This window comes from Henckelia pumila, chromosome 2 (assembly GCF_033568475.1).
Source record: "Henckelia pumila isolate YLH828 chromosome 2, ASM3356847v2, whole genome shotgun sequence".
Lineage (NCBI taxonomy): Eukaryota > Viridiplantae > Streptophyta > Magnoliopsida > Lamiales > Gesneriaceae > Henckelia > Henckelia pumila.
This window is the reverse complement of record NC_133121.1, coordinates 137413646-137426705: the sequence shown is the minus strand read 5'-3', so window position 1 is coordinate 137426705 and position 13060 is coordinate 137413646. Positions and strand designations below refer to the sequence as shown.

The 13060-nt window shown below is 41.2% G+C and overlaps 2 protein-coding genes across 2 annotated transcripts; one reads left to right on the top strand and one right to left on the bottom strand.

The window, feature by feature from the left end:
• The first annotated feature begins 939 nt into the window (after positions 1–939).
• LOC140882980 (uncharacterized) lies at positions 940–2092 on the top strand. The gene is made up of 3 exons (XM_073289257.1): positions 940–1093; positions 1211–1340; positions 1500–2092. The coding sequence occupies exons 1-3, from the start codon at positions 964–966 to the stop codon at positions 2044–2046; spliced, it is 807 nt and encodes a 268-aa protein (XP_073145358.1). The 5' UTR covers positions 940–963; the 3' UTR covers positions 2047–2092.
• A 6406-nt stretch (positions 2093–8498) lies between these two features.
• On the bottom strand, positions 8499–8894 carry LOC140878502 (uncharacterized). The gene has a single exon (XM_073282101.1). It carries the CDS (start codon positions 8892–8894, stop codon positions 8499–8501), a length of 396 nt encoding a protein of 131 aa, XP_073138202.1.
• Between the last annotated feature and the right edge of the window lie 4166 nt (positions 8895–13060).

Sequence of the window (13060 nt, the reverse complement as noted above, 5' to 3'; positions counted from 1 at the left end):
ATCTTTTTTAGTGGACAATATTGCCCTTAATTAATTGCCTTTGCTTCTATTTAAATTTTTTTTATTGATTGCAAAAGAATACGCCAACCATTAGATCATAATAATACTTTACATTTTTTAATGAAGTTTTGATCATTACATCACATAATCCAAATTGAATTTTCTATTTTTCAATACTTTCCAAGATATATATGAGCAATATTCCATTTTTATTAATCTTATAATAACATAAACCTCAATCTTAATTAATAGACGAGACACTAGTCGGCGAACGTGATGTTAAAGTAAAATCTTTCTCCATCCACTTTCTGATAAAAAAAAATAAATAAATTTATTCTTGTGAATTAAACAGCAGGAAATCAATATCGTGTTTGAGATTTTCTTGGTATGAATTGAATTTTTTGAATATAAGCCCTCTTAAAATGAACTATGAATTTTATCAATTAAAACTGCAAAATATAAAATAAAACACACAAATTTTAAGAGTCATTATTTGTATATAGTGCTCAAAAAAATTAGAACATTCAAAATATTAACGTAATTTTAAACTTAACAGTACTTATATATATCTATATATAATAATATAATTAATTTTTTTCGACCCTCTTCAATCTTTGGCCCTAAAGCGAATGACTTCATCAAATTATGCTAGGTCCAAACCCAAAGAAAATGTGAACAATTTCTAGAAAAAGTCAAAATAGAAACAAAAAACATGGTAGGAGTGAAAAAACAATGAAAAAGAATATATGGCAGAAAAGGAATGGCACTAAAACTTTTGTCCCACCATGGATAAAACAAGGGTCTTGCATTGATTGCCAGGAAGAAATATCAAGAAAAATATTGACAGGACAATAGCCTCCACACAAGATATCATATATATATATATATATAAATATGTCACCACCACTCCTCCTCCATTACCAATATCCCAGCATGAAAAGAGACACTACTACTACTACTCAAATGGAGAAATTAATATTAGATCATGATCAGACGAGAAAAGGGCCGTGGACAGAAGAAGAAGATGTCCAGCTTGTATTGTACGTCAACTTGTTCGGTGATCGGAGATGGGATTTCATCGCTAATGTTTCAGGTTTGAAGGTGGCGGGCGATATATCCGATCTTCCGGTAGGCTTGTTTTGGGCATGGATCGGTATTTTTCGAAGAGCCCAAAAAGATTCACTTTGAAAATTGATTTTTGTTGTCTCAGGTTTGAAAAGAAGTGGCAAAAGTTGCAGGTTGCGTTGGGTTAATTACTTGCATCCTGGCCTCAAAAGGGGAAAGTTGTCCCCTAATGAAGAGCGCCTTGTTCTTCAACTCCACTCCAAATGGGGAAACAGGCCAGTACTTCGTTTCATTAATATTACAACCCATGATCATGATTCTTCTTTATTTAATTAAACTTTATATATATATATATATTATATCATACATGGGATTTAATTTGTACATGGGATATAGTATATAAATTAAACTAGCTAGTGAAAATTAACTTGCAGATGGTCAAGAATTGCTCAGAAATTACCCGGTCGCACCGACAACGAAATCAAGAACTACTGGAGGACTTACATGAGGAAAGAAGCTCAGCAGCAGAAGAAGAATAAGAAATCTCCATCCTCACCATCATCATCATCGTCGTCTTCTTCATCCTCGTCCTCGAATAGCCCGATTATTCCTCCGGTCACGGAGGCGAATGGGCCTAGCTTCTTCGACACCGGAGGGTTGGAGTTGGTGGATGGAGAAAAGAAAACAGGAGTGGATCAGATAGGGGAAAGCAGCAAAGTATATTCCATGGATGAGATATTGAGAAGCCTGGAGACGTTCGCAGAAGATCAGAACTGCAACGTCCTCACAGCCGGCGCTGCTCATCAGGAAATGGCTTCTTCCACGTGTGATTACTACCCAATCGGATCCTTGTGGTCCATTGACACCGAAGAAGAAACCAAGATGCTGCTGATGCAGCCAATGGGCGGCGGCGGCGATCATCTTCTCGATTCTTTTCCTTATAATTACAACAACATTAATAATTATTACACAACTGGCTAGCTATATATATTTAATTAACAACAATTAAGATCGTCATTTGTTTTAACCATTTCAAATCTTCTGGTTTTGCTAAGTATTTATATATGTGTATTGTTAAGTTATGATAAGTACGTAAGAGGTGGTGCATATATAGTATATATGCAATGCAAGTCATGTAGTTGAAGATTTGGGGTGAGTGCTAATTAACTTCTGTACATTTTTAGGGCTACCTGCAGTTAGTTGCTTCCTTTCGATCGATATTATCATCAGATTCAGATACGGTACTATTGTGTAGTTTGTTTATTACTTCCTACTTAGAGGTGAAGTGTAGCTAGCTAGATATTCTACGAGTGGGTTGTATATCGAATAATCTCTCCATTTGGAGGAATAATATATATTGTAGTTATGTAACATGCATGTCTTCGATCATATCGACTGATATATATGTACGTTTACTGTTTTAATTACTTGCTATATCATGCATGTGAATGTAGTACACGAAAGGTAGTATAGAGTTATGTAAAATATATTTATTGGTTACTAGGTAATGAATTGATTACACCGAGCCTATTACATGATTTTACAAAAGATAATAATTGTAAACCCAATAATTCAGACAGATTTGGGCAAGGAAAAACATATCCCGCTTGACAATATAATATAACTTGATCGATATATCCAATTTGGTTTTTGTGATGTTTCCGAAAATGCGGCAAAAATAGCTAGGACTAAAATTAGTCAAGAAACACAGTCGATTGACTAAATTGTTTGACTAATTTGAAAACCAAGAACAGTATTAGACCAAATTCCTTGTAGATTAAAAGTTCTTTTTTTAAAAAAAAATGTCTTAAGCAGGAAGGAAGCACACGTTAGCTGCAGGTGGATCTATCTATATCCATGGTCGCTGAACAGGAACATCGCTCAATTCAGAATCTACCATTTTTCAAAAACGCAAAAATAAAATAAAATAAAATAATGTCAGATCTATTAATCGATGGAATGTGAAAATTTTGCTAGTTAATTAATTTTCGATCATTAATTAACTTGAAATTATGACTAGTGAGTAATGAGATTTTCATACATTTGAAAAAAAAAAATTTAAAATTGCAAACACTCTTGAATCAGATGAATTACAATTATAAAATCTAATTAAAAAAATAATATTATTGGGGTATAGTTAAATGCAAGTGATATAGTGGGTGATGCGATGAAGATGGGTATGATGCATGACACGGCAAAGAATTGAATTCAAGGTGGCCACTTGGCAAAGGTAGATAGTAGATTCTTTGTTATCCCAATTTTATAATATTTTTATTAAAGGAGATCCTAAAACCCTATCTTCTAGATTTGGCTTCGTTGCTATCACTGATAATAATCTATGTATAAAATTATTCTGTTTTTATCATATTATTTATTCATCTATTAATTATAATTTTACATCAATCAAATCATTGAATTTAAATACTATATTACCTCTTATAAATAATATTATTTATATTTTTTTATTGTTAAAAAGATAAAATGGTAATTTATCATTTTTTTATATAAAATTTAATTAATCACATCAAATAAACTATAATCTATCAATCAAATCAAATATTATATTCACTATCATTTTTTATTTATTTTTTATTACATTAATTACTTATCTATATATTATTTATCTCATCACCCGTACAAAACTGAGCGTAAATATTATATTATATTATATAACTTCAAAAAAAATATTTAATATTATATATATATAAGTAATAAATAAATAAACGCAATTGGAGTAAATGACCCCTGAAATTTATAGCACCCCCTCAACAAATATTGATTAGTTAGATACGCACAATGGGTAAATAGATTATTAGTGATGAATGTTTTCATAATATCTGGATTCCAAGTGCTTGCAGGCTGGCTGGCAATAGTAAAAGGGGCCGGTGCGAACTGTAATTAATATGTTGTTTCGTATCTTTACACATATTCTTATTTTATCCATAATTACGGTGTCATTTGATACGAAATAAGATATAAAAATTGATGATGTTGGAATTTTACCTCGGGTTCGGTCTGGTAGAATGGATCCTCCAATTCTTTTATATAGCAGGTCGGGTCGGGTATGACGGAACTGCACAAGCAACAGCTAGGTCAAAGGGACGCCGAAGGTGTTTTCGGCATGACCCCTCCGATGCCTAAGTCAGTGTCTTGAAGGCAGAGGGTATGATTAATGCGAAAACTGAGAGATATGAGTGTGTGAGTGTAAAAGTGAGTAATGAATAATGAATAAAACCATAGCAGCACCTGTATTTATAGGAGAAAATAGAATAAGTTACCTAGTAGAATTATAACACATCCTGGACTAAGACTCTTCATCTATTGGACCCTTCTTAAGTTTATCTCTATCTTGTGAATATTTGAAAAGATCCAGACTTATCCCACATGTATCAGAGTCTCACTTGAATTATAAAAGAGATGCGTACAACATACCGGGCCCAGCACTGGTCGGCCCATTGAAACATTACCTAGCTCGGCCCCTTATGACCATCTCAGGTCATGACGAAGCCCAACATAGCTTTGGACTGGACTGGACCCTACCACCTTGGGCTATGCTAGATAAACCCGTTATAAACGGGCTCAGGTAGAAATATTTTATCGGGGTAACAATAGTACCTCCCTAACTGGTCTAAAAGAAGAATGAGTTTAGACCAATTACTCAGTCATGACCCCGTGCTATACAGGCTTTGTACAGACAGCCCGGAATTGAATCCACGAGATGTGTTTCTTTGAACGGTCCAGATCAAGATCCGCGTGATGTGCTTTTAATGGACGACTCAGATGTCGTAGGATGGTTCATCTCCCGAAGCCTTAGTGGCTCTGACCTGTCCCGTCCCGAACCGTAGATCAAGAAACTAATCGACGGCTTAGATCATCTGACCTCCTCTATAAATAGGTCAGTAAAAATTTTGTTTTTTACTTTTCACTTTTGTACTGTCACGCTGCCAAAATTTCAAGAGCTTCCCCGACCCGGACTACTTGCTCCCGACCTGCTTATTTTCTTACCGAGCTTCAACTTTTCCACCTGTAAGTCTTCCTTTCACTAGGTTAGTTAACATGTCTTCCCCAGATGAGACCTCTATTAGAGAAATAGTAGAATTTGTTGACGCACCCAGCTCTCCCCTTAACAACCCCGAGTCCTCCGACTCGGATAATCCAAGCTCAGACCTGGATCTGTCGGAGACTCGAATAGAAAAATTAAAACGATTGCACAAACTCAGGTTGGATGAGGCCCGATTATCTGCCAAAGGGAAACAATGGTATGAAGTCCTGGCCTCCCATCTAAGTCCAGACCTAGGTCCCCTCATTAGGGAGAGATCGGGCATGCCCGATACCTACGATCTTATAATCCCGGGCCGTAAAGACCGGGCTCACATACCCCCTCCTAATTTCTTGAGCTTCAGCCTAGATCAAATCAAGATGGGTTTAAGATTTCCAGTCCCGAACTGCATTTCCTACCTATGTCAATATTTTTGTGTGTGCCGAGTCAATTATCCCCGAACTCGTTTAGTTCAATTCTATCATTAGGTGTACTTTTCTGCTTCTTCCGAATTCCCTTAGACATAGGAAATTTCACTTACTTCTTGCAAATTAAGAAAACCGCCCCGGGCCGCTTCTATATTTCCATGCGACCCGAATACCCCTTTTTGAAGGGTAAGCCGAGCTCCCACAAAGGCTGGACAAACAGATACTTTTTTGTCAACCCCAACCAGCCATGGGAATGCCGGTCTAACTGGGCTATGAACTTTACCAGTCCTGAACTGCCAGCTTTACCTACTCATAACTTTACCAATTTTATCAATACCATGTCTGCGCAAACCTTTGATATTGAGAGCCTGATTGAAGAGGATCTGCTCTGTCATTATGGCTTCAGTGGGAAGGGAGTAGAGATCCAAGGGGATATAGGTAGTACCCCTGTACCCGTGCTATCCTTATCTTAGACTGATTCCCCTTATTCCTTTGATTTACCGTATTTTTATCTATGTATACATTTTTCATTTTCAGACGACAGGATCAAATCTGCCGCTATGCCTGCCAACTTCAGAGCTGCACTGAAGAACTTGAAGAGGAAGAAAACAGAGGACAGTGAGGCCAGAACTCATCCCGAAGCTCCTCCCCCTGAACAGCCAAAAAAGAAAACTTCCAAAACCAAGGAAAAGCCCAGCGCCAATCTTCCCGAGCTTGAGCAGCCGTCCATTGTTTCCTCGTCCAGAGCCCGTGGCAAAGAACCCATAATCGAGTTCGGGTCCTTACCTGACGCTGAACCTCAAGGAATGCCAGATCAGCCCGGGGTCCCAGAGATGTCATTTTTCTCAAAGCCCGACCCCCAAGAGTGCCTCGGCATTATGCAGAACCTGATCTCTTGTTCTGATTTAAAAATCCTTCAAGGAGTGCCTACCTTGGAGGCTGAACAGAACTTCGCCCTTGCATCCCTGCAGGTATATTGCATTTTTTGATCTTACCTTATATACGAGCTGTCATGTACCGAGCTGGGTTTTAACCTTCATGTTTTCACAGGCTCTAGCTTGGGGAGGGGAGATCACCAGCCGAGCTTTCAAAGACCGGGAGGAACACAACCTGAACCAGGAGGCCTTCGTTGCTCGGATTTCTGAGCTCACACGAAAAACCCGGGAAATGAAGGCTGATCATGATGAAAAGGTGACCGAGATGAGGGTGGAGACTGAATCCATACGGGATGCTCTGGAGGCTGCTCATAAAAAGACTGCCGAGCTGGAAGTGGACAAGATTGAATTAAAAAACCAAGTACGGGCCCTGACTCGGGAACTTGAGGCTGCGAAGGAGGTCGGGAAAAGAGAATTCTTGAATTCCGTTGATTTTGCGAACGCCGTAGCTGAGAAGGCAGCTACTTTTTTTGACGAGGGTTTTAAGGGGTGCTTAGCCCAGTTCAGGGCTAACGGGTATTCAGAGACCGAGCACCCCGCTCTTTTCCTGGACTGTTCCAAGGCCCTAGATGACATGCCCGATGAGGATTTTGAGGAGGCCGAGCCGGAGAGAACAACAAGTCCCGGCTAGAGCTCGAGGCCACAGGATGCCCCCACCCCTTGATTATTTCTTCTTCTTGTCTAAAAACATGATATGAATGATACCCTGCGTGGTCATCAATTTTTGTTATTGCCCAGGTCGGGCTGATACATTGTTGCTATGAATGAACGTTTATTTCTTATTCTCTTTTTAGTTCGGGTTTCTTTACAAAATGCAAGAAATTTTACCAAGTCCGACTGTTTTAAGGCCCCGATCTGCGTGTGCCCGGACTGTTTTAATAACTGAAACCAAACTTATCATGAAAGTTTATAAGGTCCCGACCTATATATGCCCGAACTGACTTAATAACTGAGCAAACTTACGCAAGTTTATGAAATCCCGGCCTATATATGCCCGAACTGACTTAATTACGGCAGGGCGATAATGAATTTGTTCAACCTTAATTCAGCCTTGAGATCGATTCCTATTTAAACTTTTAAGTTCTAAGTACCGTTAATGGAAATTGTTTTGATGCTAGACCTGCTTACTACCGAAGTAGTTGATGTGCTGGATCTGCTCAGCTATTAGGCTCTAATACTGATATGGGTTTTAAGTGCCAGACCTGCCTGGGCTTTGAGAACACTGATGTGGATTTTAAGTGCCAGACCTGTCTGGGCTTTGGGACCACTGATGTGGATTTTGAGTGTCAGACCTGCCTGGGCTTTGAGACCACTGATGTGGATTTTGAGTGCCATACCTGCCTGGGCTTTGAGACCACTGATGTGGATTTGGAGTGCCAGACCTGCCTGGGCTTTGAGACCACTGATGTGGATTTTAAGTGCCACTGACGTGGGCTTTGAGTGCCGGACCTGCCCGGGCTTTGAGACCACTATTGTGGATTTTTGATGCCACTGACGTGGGCTTTGAGTGCCGGACCTGCCCGAGCTTTGAGACCACTGTTGTGGATTTTTGATGCCACTGACGTGGGCTTTGAGTGCCGGACCTGCCCGGGCTTTGAGACCACTGTTGTGGATTTTTGATGCCACTGACGTGGGCTTTGAGTGCCGGACCTGCCCGGGCTTTGAGACCACTGTTGTGGATTTTTGATGCCACTGACGTGGGCTTTGAGACCACTGATGTGGATTTTGAGTGCCAGACCTGCCTGGGCTTTGAGACCACTGATGTGGATTTTGAGTGCCAGACCTGCCTGGGCTTTGAGACCACTGATGTGGATTTTGAGTGCCAGACCTGCCTGGGCTTTGCAAGGTATGTTTCAAAAAATTGTTTTATAAAAAACAGACCAAAACTTTTCAGCGCCATATTTCCAAAATAAAATTGACACTAGACAGGAATGATCCTAATGTAAACAAGAAAACTTCAAAAATATAAATAACTGGTTAAGTGCCAGTTTAGTGAAAAATAGATAACATGATGAGGCCCGAACTGCGCTGTTAGGGATAATATTTTTTCAAGTGCTGCGCGTTCCATGGCCTTTTTCCCTTTTTACCTTGAGCATCTTCCAAGTAATATGCGGCTACTCCGGCTTTTCCTATCACTTTGAATGGACCTTCATACTTAGCTTCTAACTTTCCTCGTTCCCCTTGATGTTGTATTTTTCGCATAACTAGGTCTCCCTCTTGGAAAACCTTGGGGTATACTCTTTTGTTGTATGCTTGGGTCATTCGTTTGCGATAGGCCGCTAGCCTAATTGCAGCTCGGGACCTGTTTTCTTCGAGTAAATCTAGATCCATTGCTCGTAATTCTTGATTGTTTTCCCCATACGCCATGATTCTTGCACTCTCTTGCCCTATCTCTGCTGGGAGCACAGCTTCAGTCCCGTACACCATGCTGAAAGGGGTTTCACCTGTACCGGACCGAGTTGTAGTTCGGTAGGACCACAATACGGAAGGGAGCTCATCTGCCCACTTGCCCTTAGCCGCATCCAGTCATGTCTTGAGAGCTTGGACTATCGTTCTATTGGTAACTTCGACCTGTCCATTCCCCTGTGGATACGCGACAGAGGTGAAAACCTGTTCAATCTTCATTTCTTGACACCATGCTCGAACTTTAGATCCACAGAACTGTCGCCCATTGTCTGATACTAGCCTGCGAGGGATCCCAAAGCGACATACTATATTTTTCCATAAAAAATTGAGCACTTCATTCTCCGTAATCTTCGCAAGGGGTTCGGCCTCCACCCATTTGGAAAAGTAATCGACTGCGACCAACAAGAATTTCCTTTGTCCTGTGCTAACAGGGAATGGCCCTACTGTGTCCATCCCCCATTGGTCAAAAGGGCAAGCAGCCACCACTGCCTTCATGTATTCTGCAGGTCTCCACTGTAAGTTAGCGTGTCTTTGGCAATTATAGCACAAATGAACCAGATCTGAGGAGTCTTTGCGCATAGTAGGCCAGAAGAAACCAGCAAGAAGAGCTTTGCGAGCTAGGGCCAGACTGCCCAGGTGACTTCCGCAAGATCCCTCATGAATTTCTCGTAATACGTAATTTGCCTCGTTAGGGCCTAAACACTTTAACAAGGGCTGAGAGAAAGATCTCTTGAACAAAATTTGATCGATCATGACGAAGCGAAGAGCCCTTCTTTTTACTTCCTTGGCCTTTTTGTTATCATTTGGTAATTCCTTCTTAGTCAGATATGTGTGTATGTCATATCTCCAATCCCCTTCTGGTACTTGAGTTAGCATATCATCCAGAGTCTCCAACTGAGACACAAGTTCCCGACCTGCAACAATGGGATCAGGCCGATCATTCAATGCACTAGCTAGGCGAGCCAAATGGTCTGCCTTGATGTTCTCCGCTCGGGAGATTAGCTCTAAATTCAGCTCGGTGAATCCTTCCTTAGCTGTGTCTAATGCCTTAGCATATTTCCTCATTTTATCATCTTTGATCTCAAACTTTCCGTTGCTCTGCTGAATAGCTAGTTGGGAATCGGAATATAGAGTAGCCCGGGAGATACCCAAATTCCATGCTGCCTTAAGTCCGAGTAGCAATGCCTCATATTCTGCTTCATTGTTAGAGGCTCTGAAGTCCAATCTGATTGATATATTAGTTTCTTCACCCCAAGGTGAGATGATCACGATTCCAGCTCCGCTCCCTGACTGACATGATGACCCATCTACAAAAATCTTCCATAGCTCTTCTTGTTCTAGCTGGACTGTCTCTGCCAAGAAGTCAGCCAGGGCTTGAGCTTTTATAGCTATTCGAGGCTCAAACTTGAGATCGTACTCACTCAATTCTGTGATCCATCTGACCAGTCTACCTGATGCATCTGGATTAGTTGCAATTTTTCCCAGGACGCTATTGGTGAGCACGGTGATGGGATGTGACAGGAAGTAAGGCCGTAATTTTCTTGGGGTGATTACCAGAGCTAAGGCAAGTTTTTCTTGGGTTAAATAATTGAGCTCGGCTCCCTTCAAGACATGACTCACAAAATAAACAGGCTGATGATTTGCCCCGTCCTTCTTGACCAGGACTGAACTGGCTGCTCGGGGTGTGACTGCCAGATATAGAAACAACTCTTCCCCTGGAATAGGCTTATTCAGCACGGGCAATTGTTTTAAATAGGTCTTCAAATCCTGGAAGGCCTTCTCACTTTCCTCATTCCATTCGAAATTTTTGGTCTTTCGCAATGCCTTGAAGAAGGATAAGCTTTTATCTGCTGATCTGCTTATAAACCGGGCTAATGCGGTAATTCTTCCTGTTAGCCTTTGTACTTCCTGTACATTTCTGGGCGAGCTCATAGAAATGATAGCTTGGACTTTTTCTGGATTTGCCTCAATTCCTCTTCTCGTAACCATATAACCTAGGAATTTACCAGCCCGGACTCCAAAAGTACACTTGCTAGGGTTTAGCTTCAATTGATAATTTCTCAATGTCTGGAATGTCTGAGCCAAGTCGGTGATGAACTGGCCTGCCATTCGGGTTTTGATCAGGATATCATCAACGTATACCTCAATGTTTTTCCCAATTTGTTGCTCGAACACTTTGTCCATTAGTCTCTGATATGTTGCCCCGGCATTTTTGAGTCCAAACGGCATGACCACATAGCAATAAGTTCCAGTTGATGTGACAAAACTCACTTTGTCTTTGTCCTCTTTTGCCAAGGGAATTTGGTGATATCCCTGATAAGCATCCAAAAAACTGAGTAATTCATGCCCTGCAGTCGAATCAACCAGCTGATCGATTCTAGGTAGGGGGTAACAATCTTTAGGGCATGTTTTATTCAAATCTCGAAAATCTACACACATGCGCCATTTTCCCGTAGACTTTGGAACTAGGACTATGTTGGACAACCAGGTCGGGAAGTGGATTTCTTTAATGTGCCCCGCCTTGAGTAACTCGTCCACCTGCTCCTTTATTACTGCATCCTTTTCAGGACCGAAGTGTCGCTTCTTTTGAATAATAGGGCGATAACCCTTTATCACATTGAGCTTGTGTTCTGATATTTCCCGATGGACCCCTACCAGGTCTGAAACTGACCATGCAAAGACGTCTTTATTTTTTTGTAAGCATTCCAACAGTGTTCGCTTCAACTCTGTTTCCAGGGTTCGAGCAATTTTTACTACCCCGAAAGGAGGGGAGATTATTACTTCTTCAGTTTCTTCTTCAGTGGCGACAGATGTATCTTCTATCAAGTTGATTTTTTCCATGCCAGAAATTCCAGGTCGGTCGACGTTATCAGTCCTGGCTACTTTTTGCTCTATTCTGACCTCCTCCACATAACACTTGCGCGAAATAACTTGATCACCTTGCACCTCCCCAACCTCATTACCCACTGGGAATTTAATTTTCTGATGTAGAGCTGATGCCACAGCCATGAAAGTGGTCATGGCAGGTCTGCCTAGTATAGCATTATAAGCGGATGGGGCGTCCACTATAATGAAACTTACAATTCGGGTTTTGCGAGTGTTGTTTTTTCCAAGAGTTAAGGGTAGGTGGACTAATCCAACAGGTCGGATGGCATGACCCGTGAAACCAAAGAGTGATGTTACCACAGGCTCCATCTTGTACTGTCCCAAATCCATTTGATTTATTGCTTCTTGGAATAAAACATTGACTGAACTGCCTGAATCCACGAATATCCGAGCTACGTCATAGTTTGCGACTGTGGCCCTTATTACCAGCGCATCGTTATGGTTGCTGGAAACCCCTTTCAAATCTTCTGGACCAAAGGAGAGGGTCGGGCCAGTATGGAAGATTTGATTCCCAATCTCCATATTTATTAATTTTCTACTGCTAGTTTTCCTAGCTCGATTGGAATCTCCGTCAGTAGGGCCTCCAGAAATCATGTTTATAATTCCTCTAGCCGGCGGAGCTGGTCTTTGATGAGCTCGGTCATCGTCGGGCTGGCCCTGATTCGGGTGATTGAAATCTTCATGGGGAGGAGCAGTCCTGGCTCTTGGCCTCGGTCTTTCTTGTTGTCTCTTGTTCGGGCGATATCCCTCTTGACGGGTCAATATATTTTTTAATTCAGCATGTTGTTGTATTATTCTTTCAATCTCTTGATCTAATTGACGACAGTTCTCAGTAATATGCCCATACTCATTATGAAAGAGACAATATTTATCTGACTCCCTGTTCCGAGGTCCCTTCTCAGTCCATGGAGGCCTTTGTGTGAGCTTCCGATCATCACAAATTTGGAGGGCTCGGACTTTACTCATGCGCAAGGGAGTGAAAGAGCTGAATTCTCCCAACAGAGCAGGTCGGAATGGTTGTCCCATTCCTGTCCCATTGCTCGGAACCCTATTGCCCTTTGGACTTTTTGGTCGCTCCCTCTTCACAGCTGCTCGCGAGACCTGAATCTCTTCCATGTTGACATATTTCTCAGCTCGGGCAAGTAATTCCTCATACGTCTCCGGCGGCCTTTTTATTAAAGATTTAAGAAAATCTTTTGTATCCAGCCCTTGCATGAATGCGCTGATGAGCAGGTCTGGGGTAGCCATGGGTACCTCGAGAGCCAAAGCACTAAACCTTCGAATATATGCCCTCAAATTTT

Excerpts from the sequence above, each read along its gene's own strand:
- LOC140882980 (XM_073289257.1), top strand. The coding sequence starts at position 964 with ATGGAGAAATTAATATTAGATCATGATCAGACGAGAAAAGGGCCGTGG. Across the intron at positions 1,094-1,210 it reads TTTCATCGCTAATGTTTCAG|GTTTGAAAAGAAGTGGCAAA; the intron begins GTTTGAAGGTGG and ends TTGTTGTCTCAG. Across the intron at positions 1,341-1,499 it reads CACTCCAAATGGGGAAACAG|ATGGTCAAGAATTGCTCAGA; the intron begins GCCAGTACTTCG and ends ATTAACTTGCAG.
- LOC140878502 (XM_073282101.1), bottom strand. The coding sequence starts at position 8,894 with ATGGTGTACGGGACTGAAGCTGTGCTCCCAGCAGAGATAGGGCAAGAG.